Source organism: Oncorhynchus keta, chromosome 9 (assembly GCF_023373465.1).
Source record: "Oncorhynchus keta strain PuntledgeMale-10-30-2019 chromosome 9, Oket_V2, whole genome shotgun sequence".
NCBI classification, from domain to species: Eukaryota; Metazoa; Chordata; class Actinopteri; order Salmoniformes; family Salmonidae; genus Oncorhynchus; species Oncorhynchus keta.
The window spans coordinates 21,273,017-21,294,760 of NC_068429.1; the positions used below are offsets into that span (position 1 = coordinate 21,273,017).

Here is a 21,744-nt window from a genome sequence, read left to right on the forward strand (position 1 = left end):
GAGTGGAGAGCGGAGGGGAAGGGAGGAGCCGTGGTCGGCCAGGGGGTAGGTGTGGAGAGCGGAGGGGAAGGGAGGAACCGTGTCGGCCAGGGGGTAGGTGTGGAAAGCGGAGGGGAAGGGAGGAGCCGTGTCGGCCAGGGGGTAGGTGTGGAGAGCGGAGGGGAAGGGAGGAGCCGTGTCGGCCAGGGGGTAGGTGTGGAGAGCGGAGGGGAAGGGAGGAGCCGTGTCGGCCAGGGGGTAGGTGTGGAGAGCGGAGGGGAAGGGAGGAGCCGTGTCGGCCAGGGGGTAGGTGTGGAGAGCAGAGGGGAAGGGAGGAGCCGTGTCGGCCAGGGGGTAGGTGTGGAGAGCGGAGGGGAAGGGAGGAGCCGTGTCGGCCAGGGGGTAGGTGTGGAGAGCGGAGGGGAAGGGAGGAGCCGTGTCGGCCAGGGGGTAGGTGTGGAGAGCAGAGGGGAAGGGAGGAGCCGTGTCGACCAGGGGGTAGGTGTGGAGAGTGGAGGGGAGGAATGGGCCAGGTGGGAGGAAAAGGGACAGATCTTATGGGAGTTTTACTGCAGTCTGGGACATTCCATCCATGTCAGGACATTACACCAGTGATTTACACCAGTGTTCTATTATTGACTAGGGGCCAACGAGTTCATATGGGTCAACACCCAGAGGTACGGGAGAGGCCACATGCAACCAATAGGAACAGACTTAGTAGAGGAGAGGCCACAAGTAGCCAATAGGAACATAATTAGTAGGGGAGCAGCAACACCAGTCAGGAAGAATTTTCCTGGAAAAGCTAAACGCATTAGATGATATTTGAGTAAACAAGGCAATCTGTACATTGGAGTAGGGGGAGGGATGATCTCGATCAGAAGAGATACAGTAATGTACTTGAGCAAAACATGAAAATAAAGTAACAGGTATCATTTAAGTTCAGAGGTCAAAGGAGATCAACGAATCAGTGAACGGTCATGATCAGGTACTTACCAGGGTACAGCTGTTTGGTGGGGGCGCTGAGCTGTGCTTCTTTGGATACTCTGTAGGCTACATCGGCTCCTTTTGTTGACTTCCTATGTGCACAGAAACCTGTGGTTTTCGTAACGCCTTCAGGTAAACTGGGAAAATCTAAAATCTTCAAGAGGTCCGCTGGCTCCACTACGGAGAGAAAGAGAGAAGATAAATATTTTAGGTTCGACTCAAATCAAACACACTCATTTAAGATTCAGACTCACACATCTTTCACAATCAGGGGAGACAGTCAGTATCCATTTCAAGTAACCCAATTACTCAGGCTGTAGACAGAAAAAACAGATCCTCCTTTCACTGGCCCAGGGGTGTCAAACTCATTATGTCTGCTGGTTTTTGGTTTTTGGTTTTTCTTTTCAATCAAATCTTAGACAACCAGGTGAGGGGAGTTCCTTAATAATTAGTGACCTTAATTCATCAATGAAGTACAAGGGAGGAGCGAAAACCCGCAGACACCTGGCCCCCCTGTGGAATGAGTTTGACACATGTGCACTAGCCATTAGCTAGGACCTTCTTCCAGTACAATAGGTGCCCTCCAGACCCCCTCTATCTATCCATTCCCCTCTCACCCCTATTATCTCCATCCTTTTCACTGATGAGAAGGGGGTACAGTTATAGAACCAATATAAACTGTGAGAGTGCGCCCTACACTCTAACTAGAGATCTAGGATCAGATTAATGTGCCCACATTTCAAATCTTAACCATTAGGGGATTATGAGGAAGTTGGATGCTATGATGAACTACTGTCATGAACTAAGTCCACCCCTCCATCCCTTTCTTCCTCCACTATACCTGCCTTCCTCTTCCTTTCCACAAACATACAATTAGCACACTCTCAGGCTGGGCCTTTGTGTTTCCTCCAGAGCACCGCAGGCGCAAGAGCAGTACGGTCGGGTCAGAACAAGGTCTGACGTTGTGGTTTGACCTCTGACTGCACACCTGCTGGCCAAAACAACCCCAATGACCTAATGAGCCACAAACAAACAGATGTGTCTGCAGCCAGATGCTACAATGGACTCTGACTCAAGGATACTGCCCAGAGCATATAGTATAGCCCCAGTACTGCTCTGAGCACAGCCACGCACTACGGGTCTGGAGACAGAAGAAGGGATGGACCATGTAGAGACAACATAGGGACAGGGTCTAACTGGGGCGTAGAGGGAGGCCATTACAAAGGGGAGGGGGTTTGAATGTTGGAAAACAACAGCTGGAGCAGTTTATGGCATGGTTCTAAGAACAAAAACAAAAGCACACATTCTCTGGCACCCTGTTTTTGCATTCTTGTGTTCTGTTGAACCACTCCAGTTGGACTGAGAAAGGCACTCTTTAAACACACACACACACACACACACACACACACACACACACACACACACACACACACACACACACACACACACACACACACACACACACACACACACACACACACAGGTAAAGCAGGAAGGATCAGGTGTCAGGTCAGCCAGGACCACACACATTTATTGAGGCTGTTCAGGGAGGAGCTTTCAATAGCTCCATCCATCTGGAGAGAAACGGGTGGAGGGATGGAGGGAGGATTGGAGGGAGTGGGGGAGTGAGGGAGGGAGTGCGGGCACTATTCCCACTGCCCCATTACTTCATCCATCTGGAGGACATTACAGTCTCTCACATGCAGCGCAGATCAATTCAAATAAACCATTCAACAGCTAAACAAAATGACAGATCCAAATCCACTACAGATTCACATGACCATGGATCACCATCCATCATAACTTCCACTTTACTGCTGTTGATATCAGGCAGTACGCATTGCAACACTGTCAGCTAGCTACAGAAAAATGTGATTTTGATGATCTATATTCCACGCTGTGTAGTGTACAGTCTCTGATTCTGAACAGATATCTCACCCAAATCAAACAGCTCACACACACAGCTCGCTATGTTCCCAGACCCACACATATACTGGATGTAAACACACCTAACAACACTCGTGCTCCCACTTGGGTAGGTCATATCAACAGAGAGAGGGGGGGAGTGAACTCTCTCATATGGGTGTGTGTAGACTATTAAGAGGAAAATACATGGGATTGGAGTCAGATGAAAGAATGTGAACGATGTAGAGATTCATTCGCCAACTCCTCTCTCTTTTTTCCTGTCTTTTTCTGTCTCTCTTTGTCTCCCTCCCTCATTATCCGGAGCCTTCCCTTGCTTCCTCTATGAGCTGGCCCTCTCCTCTCTTCCTGTCTTCAATCGGAAGACTCTTATTATCTCACTACATAATTGTCTTTCCATCCAAATGTGAGCAGCAGCTGAACCCAACACATTATCCCAATGCTAGGGGGGACATATTTGACAGACGCACCAGATGACTTTGTGATATCTGGGGGAAGGTGCAGTAATTTCCACCAACGTCCACCCATCACCTACCCCCTAACCCTCCCTGCCCACCCTCTCTCTAAGACATTCCAGTATGAGAATGAGGCATCCCTGCAACAACAACATACCACAGAATGTCAGAGCCTCTTGAAGTAGTTGCATGGCCTAAACAAAGTCACTGATTTGTCTCTCATTATCAGCTCATAATGGAGTGAGTGATACAATGTACCCAGCAGCTAGAGAATGACTTTCACTGGCCAGATTGACTGACTGAATTTAGATAGCTTGTCCTATAGATCTCTACTAGGGTTGGACAGTTCCCACTGTCAAAATCAAGTGAAACAAACTTAAATCAACACGAGCCAACTACTTAAAATGGGAAAACATCTTAAAACTAAACTGAAGGAAAACTGTAAAACAAATAGTGATTATTATTGCAGGTATTTAAAGAGGAGTCATCTTTCTATTTATCGACAATACCTCTGTAATCCTGTCCACATGAGTCCCCAGAGGACAGACTGTATCTACAACAATAGGATCTTCAGTATATGAATAAACCTGCTGACTCTCCTTTCTCTAGTGCCATTGGGAAAGCTGCCTGGCATTTCCATCCTGCTCCCAGTCACTCCCATACCACCACAATGTTAATCCTCAACCTGACAACAGGTCCTGTATGGCTCAGTTGGTAGAGTGTGGTGATGGCAACGTAAGGATTGTGGGTTTGATTCCCAGAGCTACCCACGCATGACTGTAAGTCGCTTTGGATAAAAGCATCTGCTAAATAGTATACAACAGCCCAGAGTCTGTTGGTCTCCTGGGAAACCCAGCCACAAGGCCCATGGGATACTGGTGGAGGTAGAGAGGAATGAAACCACACCGCAGCCACCACAGAAGAAGAACGTTGACTGACTGTTAGGACCATGAGGCCCCAGCAACTGGGCACCACGTCAAGACATGCACACACAGGTGTGTGGACACACACATTCATTCACATATTGTACACATGGCTCATGCACGCACACACAAACATACTGTACTTGCATAAAACATGAAGCAAACAGTATGAAGTTCTTTAATACATAGAAAAAGACACATACACACTCCTAGGCTTTCCTCCTTCAATCTAATGTAACCCCCACCTGGATCAATATATTCAGGGCCTCTCTCTCTCTCCTGATTATACAGTGGCTGAACACAGTGACCTCTGTCTATGAAGTCAACCCTCAAGTCTAACTGATGGGAACTAAAATTACAGTCTGAAAACACCCAAACCCACTGAGGTCTCATAGTAACAACAGGCTTAGTTTAGGACCTTGTGTAGGAGGAATGTGGCAGGCTACATCAAATCACTTAGGGCCTTGTGGTAGGAAGAACGTGGCAGGCTACATCAAATCACTTAGGGCCTTGTGGTAGGAAGAACGTGACAGATTACATCAAATCACTTAGGGCCTTGTGGTAGGAAGAACGTGACAGATTACATCAAATCACTTAGGGCCTTGTGGTAGGAAGAACGTGACAGATTACATCAAATCACTTAGGGCCTTGTGGTAGGAAGAACATGGCAGGCTACAGCAAATCACTTAGGGCCTTGTGGTAGGAAGAACGTGGCAGGCTACATCAAATCACTTAGGGCCTTGTGGTAGGAAGAACGTGGCAGGCTACATCAAATCACTTAGGGCCTTGTGGTAGGAAGAACGTGGCAGGCTACAGCAAATCACTTAGGGCCTTGTGGTAGGAAGAACGTGGCAGATTACATCAAATCACTTAGGGCCAAAGGGTAGGAAGAACGTGGCAGATTACATCAAATCACTTAGGGCCTTGTGATAGGAAGAACGTGGCAGGCTACATCAAATCACTTAGGGCCTTGTGGTAGGAAGAACGTGGCAGGCTACAGCAAATCACTTAGGGCCTTGTGGTAGGAAGAACGTGACAGATTACATCAAATCACTTAGGGCCTTGTGGTAGGAAGAACGTGGCAGATTACATCAAATCACTTAGGGCCAAAGGGTAGGAAGAACGTGGCAGATTACATCAAATCACTTAGGGCCTTGTGGTAGGAAGAACGTGACAGATTACATCAAATCACTTAGGGCCTTGTGGTAGGAAGAACGTGGCAGGCTACATCAAATCACTTAGGGCCTTGTGGTAGGAAGAACGTGGCAGGCTACATCAAATCACTTAGGGCCTTGTGGTAGGAAGAACGTGACAGATTACATCAAATCACTTAGGGCCTTGTGGTAGGAAGAACGTGACAGATTACATCAAATCACTTAGGGCCTTGTGGTAGGAAGAACGTGGCAGATTACATCAAATCACTTAGGGCCAAAGGGTAGGAAGAACGTGGCAGATTACATCAAATCACTTAGGGCCTTGTGATAGGAAGAACGTGGCAGGCTACATCAAATCACTTAGGGCCTTGTGGTAGGAAGAACGTGGCAGGCTACAGCAAATCACTTAGGGCCTTGTGGTAGGAAGAACGTGACAGATTACATCAAATCACTTAGGGCCTTGTGGTAGGAAGAACGTGACAGATTACATCAAATCACTTAGGGCCTTGTGGTAGGAAGAACGTGGCAGGCTACATCAAATCACTTAGGGCCTTGTGGTAGGAAGAACGTGGCAGGCTACATCAAATCACTTAGGGCCTTGTGGTAGGAAGAACGTGACAGATTACATCAAATCACTTAGGGCCTTGTGGTAGGAAGAACGTGACAGATTACATCAAATCACTTAGGGCCTTGTGGTAGGAAGAACGTGGCAGGCTACAGCAAATCACTTAGGGCCTTGTGGTAGGATAACGTGGCAGGCTACAGCAAATCACTTAGGGCCTTGTGGTGGGAAGAACGTGGCAGATTACATCAAATCACTTAGGGCCTTGTGGTAGGAAGAACGTGGCAGGCTACAGCAAATCACTTAGGGCCTTGTGGTAGGAAGAACGTGGCAGATTACATCAAATCACTTAGGGCCTTGTGGTAGGAAGAACGTGGCAGATTACATCAAATCACTTAGGGCCTTGTGGTAGGAAGAACGTGGCAGATTACATTAATACTCACTGAGTTACAGTATGATCGCTATAGGTTAATCTAGCCAAAGTTATGCAAGTATTTTAAAATAATTAGTGGCTGGTGAATGTCTTATGTCTCAGATTGCTATTCTAGCGACCAGCCATATCCTCTATTCTAGCGACCAGCCATATCCTCTATTCTAGCGACCAGCCATATCCTCTATTCTAGCGACCAGCCATATCCTCTATTCTAGCGACCAGCCATATCCTCTATTCTAGCGACCAGCCATATCCTCTATTCTAGCGACCAGCCATATCCTCTATTCTAGCGACCAGCCATATCCTCTATTCTAGCAACCAGCCATATCCTCTATTCTAGCGACCAGCCATATCCTCTATTCTAGCGACCAGCCATATCCTCTATTCTAGCGACCAGCCATATCCTCTATTCTAGCGACCAGCCATATCCTCTATTCTAGCGACCAGCCATATCCTCTATTCTAGCGACCAGCCATATCCTCCATTCTAGCGACCAGCCATATCCTCCATTCTAGCGACCAGCCATATCCTCTATTCTAGCGACCAGCCATATCCTCTATTCTAGCGACCAGCCATATCCTCTATTCTAGCGACCAGCCATATCCTCTATTCTAGCGACCAGCCATATCCTCTATTCTAGCGACCAGCCATATCCTCTATTCTAGCGACCAGCCATATCCTCCATTCTAGCGACCAGCCATATCCTCTATTCTAGCGACCAGCCATATCCTCCATTCTAGCTACCAGCCATATCCTCTATTCTAGCGACCGGCCATATCCTCTATTCTAGCGACCAGCCATATCCTCTATTCTAGCGACCAGCCATATCCTCCATTCTAGCGACCAGCCATATCCTCTATTCTAGCGACCTGCCATATCCTCTATTCTAGCGACCGGCCATATCCTCTATTCTAGCGACCAGCCATATCCTCCATTCTAACGACCAGCCATATCCTCTATTCTAGCGACCTGCCATATCCTCTATTCTAGCGACCAGCCATATCCTCTATTCTAGCGACCAGCCATATCCTCTATTCTAGCGACCAGCCATATCCTCCATTCTAGCGACCAGCCATATCCTCTATTCTAGCGACCAGCCATATCCTCTATTCTAGCGACCAGCCATATCCTCTATTCTAGCGACCAGCCATATCCTCCATTCTAGCGACTACAACTTCATAGGGGTGTCTATAGTCGCTAATTACAAGATACCCCATCCATAAATAACCCATATCCTCCATTCTAACGACCAGCCATATCCTCTATTCTAGCGACCTGCCATATCCTCTATTCTAGCGACCAGCCATATCCTCTATTCTAGCGACCAGCCATATCCTCTATTCTAGCGACCAGCCATATCCTCTATTCTAGCGACCAGCCATATCCTCCATTCTAGCGACCAGCCATATCCTCTATTCTAGCGACCAGCCATATCCTCTATTCTAGCGACCAGCCATATCCTCTATTCTAGCGACCAGCCATATCCTCCATTCTAGCGACTACAACTTCATAGGGGTGTCTATAGTCGCTAATTACAAGATACCCCATCCATAAATAACCTATATACGTAATAAAAGTCCTGTCCAACTCCACTCTGCAGTTCCAGAAGCCAATCTCAATTACATATTCTTTGCGTTCCTCACCTCCTTTTTAAAATCCATTGGAGGAAAAAGCCAGAGGTCCCTCCCCAATGGGTTTGGAGAGGAGAGAGGACGCTAGTATGTCAATAAAATTATTCCGATGTGATATCTGACCCCGTTGACTGAGAAGCACGTGTCTGTTTATTTGGGCTTAGCTCGGCAGGGTCGGGATGAAAGGGTTGTTGGCTTTCACTTCACTCAAATGTAAAGACGTCTACTCTACCACAATAACTACAATGAGCAAACAGCTAGTACAAGCTAACATTAGAAACTGGCAAATTAGCTGCAATTAGCTAACAGCTAAAGTTAGCTAACAGCTCTATACTTAGCAAACAGCCACAACAGATGACACTGACAGCTGCAATTAGCTAACAGCTAAAGTTAGCTAACAGCTCTATACTTAGCAAACAGCCACAACAGATGACACTGACAGCAGCTGCAGTTAGCTAACAGCTAAAGTTATCTTAGCCGATCTCCTCTAGAGCAGTGATGTTTTGGGGCTGTTGCTGGGCAACACAGACCTTCAACTCCCTCCAAAGATTTTCTATGGGGTTGAGATCTGGAGACTGGCTAGGCCACTCCAGGACCTTGAAATGCTTCTTACGAAGCCACTCCTTCGTTGCCTGGGCGGTTTGTTTGGGATCATTGTCATGCTGAAAGACCCAGGCACGTTTCATATTCAACGCCCTTGCTGATGGAGGTTTTCACTCAAAATCTCACGATACATGGCCCCATTCATTCTTTCCTTTACACGGATCAGTCGTCCTGGTCCCTTTGCAGAAAACAGCCCCAAGGCATGATGTTTCCACCCCCATGCTTCACAGTAGGTATGGTGTTCTTTGGATGCAACTCGGCATTCTTTGTCCTCCAAACACGACGAGCTGAGTTTTTACCAAATAGTTATATTTTGGTTTCATCTGACCATATGACATTCTCCCAATCTTCTTCTGGATCATCCAAATGCTCTCTAGCAAACTTCAGATGGGCCTGGACATGTACTGGCTTAAGCAGGGGGACACGTCTGGCACTGCAGGATTTGAGTCCCTGGCGGCGTAGTGTGTTATTGATGGTAGGCTTTGTTACTTTGGTCCCAGCTCTCTGCAGGTCATTCACTATTCACATGTGATTCTGGGATTTTTGCTCACCATTCTTGTGATCATTTTGACCCCACGGGGTGAGATCTTGCGTGGAGCCCCAGATCGAGGGAGATTATCAGTGATCTTGTATGTCTTCCATTTCCTAATAATTGCTCCCACAGTTGATTTATTCAAACCAAGCTGCTTACCTATTGCAGATTCAGTCTTCCCAGCCTGGTGCAGGTCTACAATTTTGTTTCTGTGTCCTTTGACAGCTCTTTGGTCTTGGCCATAGTGGAGTTTGGATTGTGACTGTTTGAGGTTGTGGACAGGTGTCTTTTATACTGATAACAAGTTCAAACAGGTGCCATTAATACAGGTAACGAGTGGAGGACAGAGGAGCCTCTCAGAGAAGAAGTTACAGGTCTGTGAGAGCCAGAAATCTTGCTTGTTTGTAGGTGACCAAATACTTATTTTCCACAATAATTTGCAAATAAATTAATAAAAAATCCTACAATGTGATTTTCTGGATTTTTCTCTCTCATTTTGTCTGTCATAGTTGAAGTGTACCTATGATGAAAATTACAGGCCTCTCTCATCTTTATAAGTGGGATAACTTGCACAATTGGTGGCTGACTAACTACTTTTTTGCCCCACTGTATGTTAGAAAACAGTGTGAATGGCTTCATTGGAGAGACCAACTAGCCATAGGACTACCTCAGTAGTAGCACTGTGGGTTTGATCTGCTAAATGGCATATATTATTTGTTATTATTCTTATTATAATTATGATAATATTATATTATTATTATATTATATTATTATTATATTATATTATAAGCAATTCAATAATATATCATCTAAATCGGAAATGACACCCTATTCCCTATATAGTGCAATATGAGTCACATGGTTGCAGTGATTGGAGACAAAAAAGGAGGAGGAGGAAGAGGAGGAAGAGGAGGAGGAAGAAGAATAGGAGGAATAGGAGGAAGTTTGGCTGTGATCAAGCAGTCGATGCTAACCGTGTCAAGACCCCTGTAGAGGTCTGTTGGTTGTGCCAGTCCTCTCTGACACAACCTAATCCCATAAAGATCAGCAGCTATTGGTGAGGAAACCGTTGTCATCAGGATACCCTCTCTCTTTCCCTTCCGCCATAGTCTCCCTTTTCCTCTACCTCTACCCATCCATCCACTCCTTTCACAGATCTCATCTGGTCTTTTCCTCTACCTCTACCCATCCATCCACTCCTTTCACAGTTCTCATTTGGTCTTTTCCTCTACCTCTACCCATCCATCCACTCCTTTCACAGATCTGATTTGGTCTTTTCCTCTACCTCTACCCATCCATCCACTCCTTTCACAGATCTCATCTGGTCTTTTCCTCTACCTTTACCTATCCATCCACTCCTTTCACAGATCTCATCTGGTCTTTTCCTCTACCTCTACCCGTCCATCCACTCCTTTCACAGATCTCATCTGGTCTTTTCCTCTACCTCTACCCATCCATCCACTCCTTTCACAGATCTCATCTGGTCTTTTCCTCTACCTCTACCCATCCATCCACTCCTTTCACAGATCTCATCTGGTCTTTTCCTCTACCTTTACCCATCCACTCCTTTCACAGATCTCATCTGGTCTTTTCCTCTACCTCTACCCATCCATCCACTCCTTTCATAGATCTCATCTGGTCTTTTCCTCTACCTCTACCCATCCATCCACTCCTTTCACAGATCTCATCTGGTCTTTTCCTCTACCTCTACCCATCCATCCACTCCTTTCACAGATCTGATTTGGTCTTTTCCTCTACCTCTACCCATCCATCCACTCCTTTCACAGATCTCATCTGGTCTTTTCTTCTACCTCTACCCATCCATCCACTCCTTTCATAGATCTCATCTGGTCTTTTCTACCTCTACCCATCCACTCCTTTCACAGATCTCATCTGGTCCATCCTACCCATCCATCCCTTTCACAGATCTCATCTGGTCTTTTCCTCTCATCCTGGTCTTTCACAGATCTCATCTGGTCTTTTCCTCTACTTCTACCCATCCATCCACTCCGTTCACAGATATCATCTGGTCTTTTCCTCTACCCATCCATCCACTCCTTTCACAGATCTTATCTGGTCTTTTCCTCTTCTTCTACCCATCCATCCACTCCTTTCACAGTTCTCATTTGGTCTTTTCCTCTACCTCTACCCATCCATACACTCCTTTCACAGATCTGATTTGGTCTTTTCCTCTACCTCTACCCATCCATCCACTCCTTTCACAGATCTGATTTGGTCTTTTCCTCTACCTCTACCCATCCATCCACTCCTTTCACAGATCTCATCTGGTCTTTTCTCACTTTATTCTCCTTCTTGGTAGATAGGAAAATCTGTTGTTTGTCTACTGTGTTCAAGTTATTCTCATCAGTACAAGATGGCAAACAGGAGGGGGTGTCCTACCCCCTATCCCTACTGCACCCTAAACTAACCCCTCATGCAGCAGTAGGTCACCCAGGGGGCATGGACAGGGAGAGTGGCAATAAGCTTCTTACTGGACAAGAGGGAGAGGGAAGGGGGGTGACATACTGTAACATCTCCCCTCTGTACAGATAGTAAACACCCTTAAGCTTAGCCTTTATGGCAAGTTTTTTCTATAAGCTGTCCTGTATATATTTGTGCATGTTTCTGTGTGTAGATGTGTGTTTAGCCCAATTCAACCGCAGTTTGGTAAAAACACACACCTCCAAACCCCAGTCACACTTCCCTCACCTCCCTCCGACCCTCCTGAGGTGGCAGTTAACCACATCCTAGCCCACAGGTATGGCTCTCAATCCCACCTTACTAAGATGAAGTGTTTGTCTAATTAGCATGGCAGCTCCCTTTGGGGGAACTACAACTTAGGAACAGGATGAACCCTGACTGAAGCTAGGGCCAGAGCTATTCCCTGGGTAAACACAGGCAGACCACACCTCAGAACTCCCAGAGAAGACTGAGAGAGGTGCTGTCTGTGTGAGACTGACTGCTGCTGGGACATTTACTATACAGCAAAAGCATTCTATACAGTTCTCATTCTTCAATATTTAATAATCAAATGAAATTCTCTCCCCCCTTTCTCTTCCCCTCTCCCCTCTCCCTCTATCTCTTCCCCTCTCCCTCTCTCTCTCTCTCTTCCCCTCTCTCTCTTTCATCGCCCGTACTTGGCACACCGTGGAGCAGAGCCCCATCACAGGCACACATCCTTCTCTGTGCCAGTGCTTAATGACATATTGGGGCCAAGACAGCTACAGAACCTTGGGTGCGGAATGGCTCTGCAACATTGAAACCGACCACAGGGTCATAGCTACAGTAGCACAGCACATAGTGCAGCCTAAAACAGAGAACAGCAGGGAGAAGATGCAACTGACACAGAATAATAACTACAACCCTGAAGTCACCCACACACACCTGGATGTAACTGCCCTACGGGCCCTGGTTAAAAGTAGAGTACTATGTAAGATTTTTCAGGGAGTGCTACAACGCCCTCAGAACCCCTACTTCCCGTGGCTATGCTCTCCCCTCTTCCCCTCTCCATTTCTCCTCTCTCATCTCCCTTCTCCGCCTCTCCCCTGTCCTTTTTCTGTCTTCAGGACCAACAGGCTGATATTGGTGCTAAATGTCTGCCTACTCACACTCTCCTGTTCGTCTTTATGGTACTGTATAAGTAGTGTGTGTGAAGAGACCTTCATTGTTTACTTTTTTTATAGATCTGTTTTGCCAGACAGGCTGGCTTTGGGAGGTACTGTAGCAGCACTGTAAAGGATAATGAACTCATAAAATATATCGTAAGTGAAAATGTATTAACATGAGATTAAAAAGCTTTACATTTCTTCACACTGTTCCTGGAGAACGTTCGCAATGGGGATGACTTGATGTGGTTGCCAACCCTTCTTTCACTCCCTCCCTCCCCCACTTGGCATACACTGATTGAATCAACGTTGCTATGACGTTGAACCAACGTGGAATAGACGTTGTTGTCTTTCTCTCTGAGCTGTAGCTCCAGCGCCAGGTTTAGAATCCTGATTTGGGCCGGGTGCCAAGACAGTCGCAGACCCCCTCGTCTCACGCAGTCTCGACACACACACACACACACACACACACACACACACACACACACACACACACACACACACACACACACACACACACACACACACACACACACACATACACACACACACACACACACACACACACACACACACACACACACACACACACACACACACACACACACACACACACACACACACACACACACACACACATATCCACCCCCATACACACACACACACACACACACACACACACATATCCACCCCCATACACACACACACACACACACACATATCCACCCCCATACACACACACACACACACATATCCACCCCCCATACACACACACCAAAGTCCATTCAGTGACTGTTGTCCATTCAGTGTGACGCGTCTCATTCCCTGCTGGTGGCAGGCAGGGCAGGCAACAGGCCCAGTGAAGCAGGGGGAGCTTTTTACAGAGCAGGAACCAGGATTAACATTCTTCCCTCTTGCACTGCCTGAATCCCAAATGGCACCCTATTCCCTACATAATGCACTACTTTTGACCAGAGCCCTATAAATCCTGGTCAAAAGTAGTGCACTAAAAAGGCAATAGAGTGCCATTTGGGATGTAACCAGTGTTTCTCCCCTCCCTCCTCCTGTAGGCTGAGGCCAGGCTGGTTGTGTTCTCCTGGCACTAAGGCACATGCTTGACCTGGCGCTGAGGAGAAAGAGCAATTAGCAGCAGCGTGGAGTCTGTCTCTGTGGCCGACCCTCTGTCCACCCGCCTGTCTGTCCGACTGTCTGTCAGCCCGTCGCCAAGAGTACAGGGCAGCGAAAACAACCAGGGCAGAGTGGGAAGCAGAACTTCCCCCTCCTACAGCGCAGCATCCCAGATGGGGGGAGGGATGGTGTGAGGTCTTTTAACTCTTATTCCAACTTGGATGGATGCCAGAAGTGACGTGTACAGTAGATGTCAAATCTGAGCATTATAAGGGAAAGGGCTGTGATGTTTTGGCTAATGTTCAATTAACCCCTTAGATCAAAATACTGACACATACACACACACACACACAGACATGCAAAAACACACATATGTGCAAAAACACACACATGCCCTCAGTCACCCTCCAAACTGACAGGTAGCCATCAGCGTTGACCTGAGGGTGTTGGTTTTGTAATCATATGACTCGCCTCTAAGATTAGCCTATGGTTATTACCAACACTACATTACACCCCACTACATAGACACACTGACAGGACACACACACTCACAACACACACGCACGCATGCACACACACACACACTAATGTCAGCAATAATAAACCCATTGTGCATCGCAGCAGTCTGCCTGATTTACTGACCATTTGCTTACAACTGAAACGATCCCTGTTCCGAAAAAGTGCTACCCCTCCCTGCCTCCCTCTCTGTCTGTTTCTCCCTCTCTCTCTTTCTCTCTCTCCCTCTCTCTTTCAGAGAGGAGAGAGATTGGCTCAGTTGTTTCCATAGCTCTCATTTCTCTGGTGTTGACCAGGCCGTTGTGAGCGTGCCAGTCACAAGACGACACACACAGTCAGACAGACAGAGTTCCTGGAGAATAACTTCAGCTCGCTTGCAATCGCACTCTGAATAACAGGAAACTCCAGACAAGACAAAGAACACATGGAATTCAGTCAGTTACACACACACACAAACACACTAAACTGTGTGCTCACACCGAGACAAAAACATACTCTTATTCACATACATGTGAGGTTCGCACACATGACACTGAATGTTGATCTAGCGCTCATCTGCTGATCGTTCAGCGTGCTGTTTTAAGCTTACCGTATGCTTTCCAGTCATAACAGTTTGTGCATATATCATTTCGTATACCCCTTCGTCTGTGATTGTTCCTACTCCTAGTAGGAGCGGGAACATGAAGTGTTGGTTGTCATTCAACAAAATACTTTTCCTTTTCATGCACATTTTTCCACTTGAGAAATACTGCACAAAACATCATAGCTTGATGTCAAATTTGCATGACTAAGACCTCTGCAAAAACGTGATGACTGATTTGTTGATGTATATATTTTGAGGGAGTGTTTCTGGTTATATTATTGCTATAGTGGCTCAAGAGGGACAAACGGTAATATTGCAGCTTTTTTTCCCGCTTTTCCAAGCGATGGTCTTTAGGGAGTATGAGAGCACAGCCTTGCCAAGTTCTGCTAGTGTAACAGTGTAAAAAAACAGCAGCTTTATCACTTCACACTCATCTAACGTCAAACAGGTAGACACACTCATCTAACAACAAACAGGTAGACACACTCTCACTAAGCCAAGAGTAGCTCCAGCTAGACTAATGTTTGTGAGCGTGCATGCGCATCTGCCTGTGTGTGTGTGTGTGTGTGTGTGTGTGTGTGTGTGTGTGTGTGTGTGTGTGTGTGTGTGTGTGTGTGTGTGTGTGTGTGTGTGTGTGTGTGTGTGTGTGTGTGTGTGTGTGTGTGTGTGCGCTGGCTTGTGCTTCTCAGTCTACTCTGTCAGGACTTTAGCCCTGGTCTTCTCAGTCTACTCTGTCAGGGCTTTAGCCCTGGTCTCCTCAGTCTACTCTGTCAGGGCTTTAGCCCTGGTCTTCTCAGTCTACTCTGTCAGGGCTTTAGCCCTGGTCTCCTCAGTCTACTCTGTCAGGGCTTTAGCCCTGGTCTCCTCAGTCTACTCTGTCAGGGCTTTAGCCCTGGTCTCCTCAGTCTACTCTGTCAGGGCTTTAGCCCTGGTCTTCTCAGTCTACTCTGTCAGGGCTTTAGCCCTGGTCTCCTCAGTCTACTCTGTCAGGGCTTTAGCCTTGGTCTTCTCAGTCTACTCTGTCAGGGCTTTAGCCTTGGTCTTCTCAGTCTACTCTGTCAGGGCTTTAGCCCTGGTCTCCTCAGTCTACTCTGTCAGGGCTTTAGCCCTGGTCTTCTCAGTCTACTCTGTCAGGGCTTTAGCCCTGGTCTTCTCAGTCTACTCTGTCAGGGCTTTAGCCCTGGTCTCCTCAGTCTACTCTGTCAGGGCTTTAGCCCTGGTCTCCTCAGTCTACTCTGTCAGGGCTTTAGCCCTGGTCTCCTCAGTCTACTCTGTCAGGGCTTTAGCTCTGGTCTCCTCAGTCTACTCTGTCAGGGCTTTAGCCCTGGTCTCCTCAGTCTACTCTGTCAGGACTTTAGCCCTGGTCTCCTCAGTCTACTCTGTCAGGGCTTTAGCCCTGGTCTCCTCAGTCTACTCTGTCAGGACTTTAGCCCTGGTCTTCTCAGTCTACTCTGTCAGGGCTTTAGCCCTGGTCTCCTCAGTCTACTCTGTCAGGGCTTTAGCCCTGGTCTCCTCAGTCTACTCTGTCAGGGATTTAGCCCTGGTCTCCTCAGTCTACTCTGTCAGGGCTTTAGCCCTGGTCTCCTCAGTCTACTCTGTCAGGGCTTTAGCCCTGGTCTCCTCAGTCTACTCTGTCAGGGCTAAAGCCCTGGTTTTATTGCTTTAGCAGGGAGAATACCAGGTGGTTTGCTTCATTTTCTCCACAGCGAGCGATGAGCGGTCTCAGACCAGAGAGAAATAAATCAGTATCTACCATCCTCCCTCCCGTCTTCCCTCCCTCTCTCCCCTCCACAGCAGCAGACTAAGATGGAAAAACTGACTCAAGCAGGTTGCTGCTGCTCACTCTTAAACACTCAGTTTACAGCGAGACTGACTGCAGAGAAATGACACTCTCGAGACACACAGGCATTCTTTCTCTCCTCTCTCTCTCTCTCCCTCTCCTTTTGCAGCTATTATGTGGCTCCCTCTTAACAATTCTGGCTGTACTTGTCAATCCCTTGTCTTCTCTTTCTGTCCTCTCAACTGCATTCCTCCACTCCTCCATGCTCTCTCACTCTGCCCTCGTTCACTCTGCCCTCTCTCACTCTGCCCTCGTTCACTCTGCCCTCTCTCACTCTGCCCTCTCTCACTCTGCCCTCTCTCAATCTGCCCTCTCACCTCTTGAATCTCTCGCTCTGTCTTTTCTCTCTCTGTTTCTCACATTGTCTCTCTCTCTCTCAGTCCACTTATCTCCCTCTCCCTCTTTATCTGTCTCTCTTTCACTTTCTTTGTCTCTCAATCCTTCCGCCTCCCTCCGCTCCTTGGGCTCCCTTGCATCCTCTGTTTCTCTTGCTGCTGATCTCGTTCTGAGGGCTGGGGGCTGACTGCTGGACGACTAACGACAAAACAAGACAGCACTCGCATTCCAGAACAATCCATCTCCCCCACTAGCTCTTTGGACAGACATGAACAAGATGAACAGAGCAGAGAGAAAATAAGCAAAATCTCCAAAATGCTACAACCCTATAACAGAATAACACTAATAAAGGCCTAACACACACACACACACACCAGAACAGACAGTACTTTCCAATTGCTATCGGACTTTTGGATCTCAGCTGTCTGGCTGTTGCTAGAATGACCCACTTTGAACCAATTATGTGAATTGCTTGAACTTTTGTGGAAATGATGAGAATCGAACCTGAGCTGTTTTCTTTCAAATGCAGGAATGAGTTGAAAGTAGAATGCATCCCTTTATTCACAGACACAAACTATAATTCCATGGCATCATCAGTTAACTCAATGACCCAGAAAGCTTTGCCAGAAAAGTTGTCGCTCAGCCACAGAGAAATACTTCCATACAGGCTTTGAGGCCTACTTATGCAAAGTATTGTATGCCTCAATCCAAATTTAACATGACAACCAAAATTATAACAAACAAATTACTCATGAAAATAAACTTCAAGCCATTGCTTTAGAAACATGAAAAACGAAATCTTATTATTAGCTACAATATTTTCTGGAAGCAAAAACACATGAATCATTGGCAGATTTAAGGAACAGCCTCCAGTGATTTGATAAACAGATATGTTCTTGGTTAGGGGATATGATTTAGAAAACCCTCTTGCTTAGGGTTTATTCTTTTTGAGGAAAGGAACTATATTGATGTTATAAATCAACCTGTGTTGCTCAGAAAAAAATGGCCTTCTGTTCCAACCATGTTGCAATGGGCTCTAATGACCAGTCAAACACCATGCAGTCAGACTTGTACACAGACGAAACTTGCCAGGAGATACAACCTCCTGTGAAAAATCTTTGGAACTTGCTTCCAATGTCTCCATAGCAACCAATTCCTGTCCCAGTTTTGAGTGGGTGGGGGATTGGTTGTCCTGCCCTGGCCTGATACTACCACTGACATTATAGGAGGAGACATAGAGCCCACCTGCCAGGGGATGAAGGAGCACACAGACTCCCCTTTCACCTCATTCAAAAGATTCCCACACTGTAAATGTACCATTCTGTATTGTTCAACGTCATTTTGTTCCATCTATAGCAGCTCTGTAAGCAGGCGTGTGGTTGCTGTCCTGCCCTAGGTCTGAGCAAACTAACTGTAGTGATGCTGAGTGAGCAGATGTGGTTTCTCTATGTCTGTCTGTCTGTCTGTCTGTCTGTCTGTCTGTCTGTCTGTCTTTCATACAGTCTTTCCAACCATCATCACCCCCCACACACACACATTTTCTCACCTAATAAAGAGAAATAGAACGGCTCCAACTGAAGCAGTGAGGTTTCCGCAGTGGGGTTTAGCTACCAGGGGAAGATAATTGTGCGATTTCACCCTAAAATGCTTCATTCAGTAGTTCTGCTTCCCAGGTTGTGGCTAGGATTGAGGCTAGGGCTGACTGGGGATGGGGATTGGAAAGGATGACTCATAGCATTGCTTTCCATGCTCAATCATTATAATACCCCTTAATAGAGAACAGTACTGCTATCCTGGAGAGCTGAATAGTGAATACCCAATGATTTTGGCTGGAAAAGAGCTACAGTGAGAAGTAGGCCTATACCACTTATGGACTTACAGTGTATACAGGACAGATGATGAGTGAAAACGGGCATAGGCCCTGACACCACTCTACCAACTGCAACAAAAGGGTGGCAGGTAGCCTAGCGGTTAACAGCAGTGAGCCAGTAACCAAAAGGTAGCTTACTCAAATCCCCAAGCTGACTAGGTGAAAAATATGCAATTGATCCTGTAAGTTGCTCTAGATAACAGTGTCTGCTAAATGACTAAAATGTAAACGACTGGCATGGTACCACATCTGTTGAAAGACCCACTATTGAAAATACTAAAATCCCTACAACCATTACTGGGGCTTTGGGAATTAAACCCACAGCATATTGAGTTAATTATCTGAAAGGACTCAACTTTTCACTATGAAATCAAAATAATACCCTATATTCACCTTTTCAATAGAGGATCATGTCCAAGCCTGAACATAGTCTCCGTCAAATCACTGTCCTGGAAAACCTGGCTCTACAGCCTCTGTGGGAAGACGGCCAATAAGACGCCCCATGGTCCTTTGGAGCAGTCTCCTTATGAACTCTTGAGAGAACAGTGTTTCCCTGTCCCTAACACGACACAAACATATTTATGACATGAGTGGCATACAAAGGATCTCCTTCAATCTGACAGACAGAGTCAAAATTATTTTATCAGCCATTCCATTCCGTCATCTGCACAGATATAAAAAGAAGTCTGTTGATCAGGCGTTGGATGGAGCTGGTTGGAGGTTAGGGGTCATAAACTAAACCATGAACCGTTCAACGGCCCAGACAGTTTAGTTCCACACCATAATGGCTGCATTCACAGTCTGAAGTGGATCATGAGATTGCAGGGTCACTGCTTCTCTCCACAGTCCAGCAAACTCAGATTCCTTTCCCTGCACCACGACAATAGACACACACACAAGCACACACACTCTTTTCACACCAAAGAACCACCACTTATCGGATTTCAAATATTGAGCGATAAGAATATGGCCATTGAAAAACTGGAGCAGAAACTGCATTCGCTCAAAAGGGACAAACAATTACTAATAATGATGGGGTTGAGATTGGGGATTGCACTCTGAACTGAACTTTCTTCAATTTGGGTTTCATGGCTGTGTTTTTATTACTTGATTGCAATGCTGAAATGCCACCGGTATGGTATCTGTGTCTGTGTCTCAAATGTTGCAGCCAGAACAGGACAGTTCCAGAGGTTTCCATTGCAACACCAGGTTTGGAGGCCATAAACATTCTGCATCAGTTACATCAGTCAGTAACAACCTTGCCCTCTTCTTCCATAACACACATGAAGGACATTAGGGGTAATATGATAAAAAGGTGCATCCGATCTATCATGGAAACTTTTGTAGAGGAACTGTTCTGACAGTGGGCCAAAAGGATGGAAAACCGCTGTGGCCCAGCTGTGCTTGACCTTTGACCCCCATAGTAAAGTCTACCTTTTCACAAGAATAACATTTCCATGACCCAGGCTGCTTTGCATGGCTCCAAACCTGGCTGCTATGAAACGTACTCCATCTCTAAAACATCTCACCAAAACTCACCGAATGGGACGCAGTTATTTTTCCAGCGAAAAGCCTCAACTCTAAAACCAGTGAGGTACTAGAGGTATATCTTTCTTTAGAAAAGTGAAACAGTGCTTTATTTCATAGTGCTTTGTTCCACGAGGAGGGGGATAAAAACATCTGGAATGCATTTTTCCCCCTACTTTTTTAGGATCAGCAGACGCCAGACGGCACAATGGAGCTTATCGGATCCAGATGTTGAACACAGTGAAACAACAAGTGTTTCTTTCTTATAATCTCATATTTTATATCAAAAAACAAATAAATAAAAACTAAATGTCAAACATTAGAAAAACTCCATGCATCTTAAAATCACAAAGACTCCATTACCCATAGTCCTTCTCAGGCTGAAAACATCAAGCACTGTAGTCAACGTTTACATATCGAGTAGTCATTGGCTTCGGCCCCAATCCACCCACGTTTTCATTTTACCCAGGTATTCAAGGAATGTTATTCAAGTATTTGTGATGAATAAAGCAGGGGAATGTTCCTACTGAAACAGACCATTCAAAAACCTTTTCTTAATGAATGATAACAAACCAGGAGAAACATGTTGAAGCTTTAAGAAAAGATCCCATTGATTCCGGTGGGCGACTTGGTGGAAACAGTGCACTTCTCTTTAATCTGTTTTCCCCACACATAAAGAAACATTTTGGGAGCAAAGCCTAGCCTCTGAGAAGTAGCCACATGGCTAATACAACAACTTTCACAAGAAAGCTAAATAAAGCTGCCCTCATCAAGGTCAGGGAATAAAGCTCTTTAAAACAAGCATTATTAAGCGAGAGATCTAGATAGACCCAGATATCTGCACTTTGGCAAAATATCAGTTTTATTAAAGTCAGTTATTTATCATCCATGTTTAACCATTAAATCACATTCGGTCATCTTTGTTTTTAGTTCTTGAAAATGTCATCAAAGCCAGAATGAAGAATGGGCATGGTGTTCCAAAGCAAAGCATTCCAGATTTTTTGTGTATCAGAAAATCATGTCACGCAAGTTCGACAAGGTACCCACAATGCACCTCTCTCTCTTTCTCTGTCCCTCCTGTCCTGAACAGCCAGTGACTCACCAGGGGTGAGTTTTTTTTTAAACATAAAGATCATCTTTTTCACTAGTAGACAATGGAT

The 21,744-nt window shown here is 46.1% G+C and overlaps 1 protein-coding gene and 1 long non-coding RNA gene across 3 annotated transcripts in view; one reads left to right on the forward strand and one right to left on the reverse strand.

The window, feature by feature from the left end:
• LOC127931797 (uncharacterized) overlaps positions 1 to 958 on the forward strand; it is a 1,471-nt gene extending 513 nt beyond the window's left edge. Inside the window, exons 2-3 of one of the 2 annotated variants that reach the window (XR_008143090.1) lie at positions 290 to 337; positions 482 to 958. This is a non-coding gene — a long non-coding RNA (uncharacterized LOC127931797). The remainder of the gene's footprint in view (positions 1 to 289; positions 338 to 481) is intronic. The other variant, XR_008143089.1, reaches the window with a different exon arrangement.
• LOC118388065 (collagen alpha-1(XI) chain-like) overlaps positions 1 to 21,744 on the reverse strand; it is a 173,652-nt gene that overhangs the window by 143,603 nt on the left and 8,305 nt on the right. The window contains exon 2 of the mRNA XM_052525456.1: positions 973 to 1,140. Coding sequence (XP_052381416.1) covers positions 973 to 1,140 — 168 coding nt within the window. The remainder of the gene's footprint in view (positions 1 to 972; positions 1,141 to 21,744) is intronic.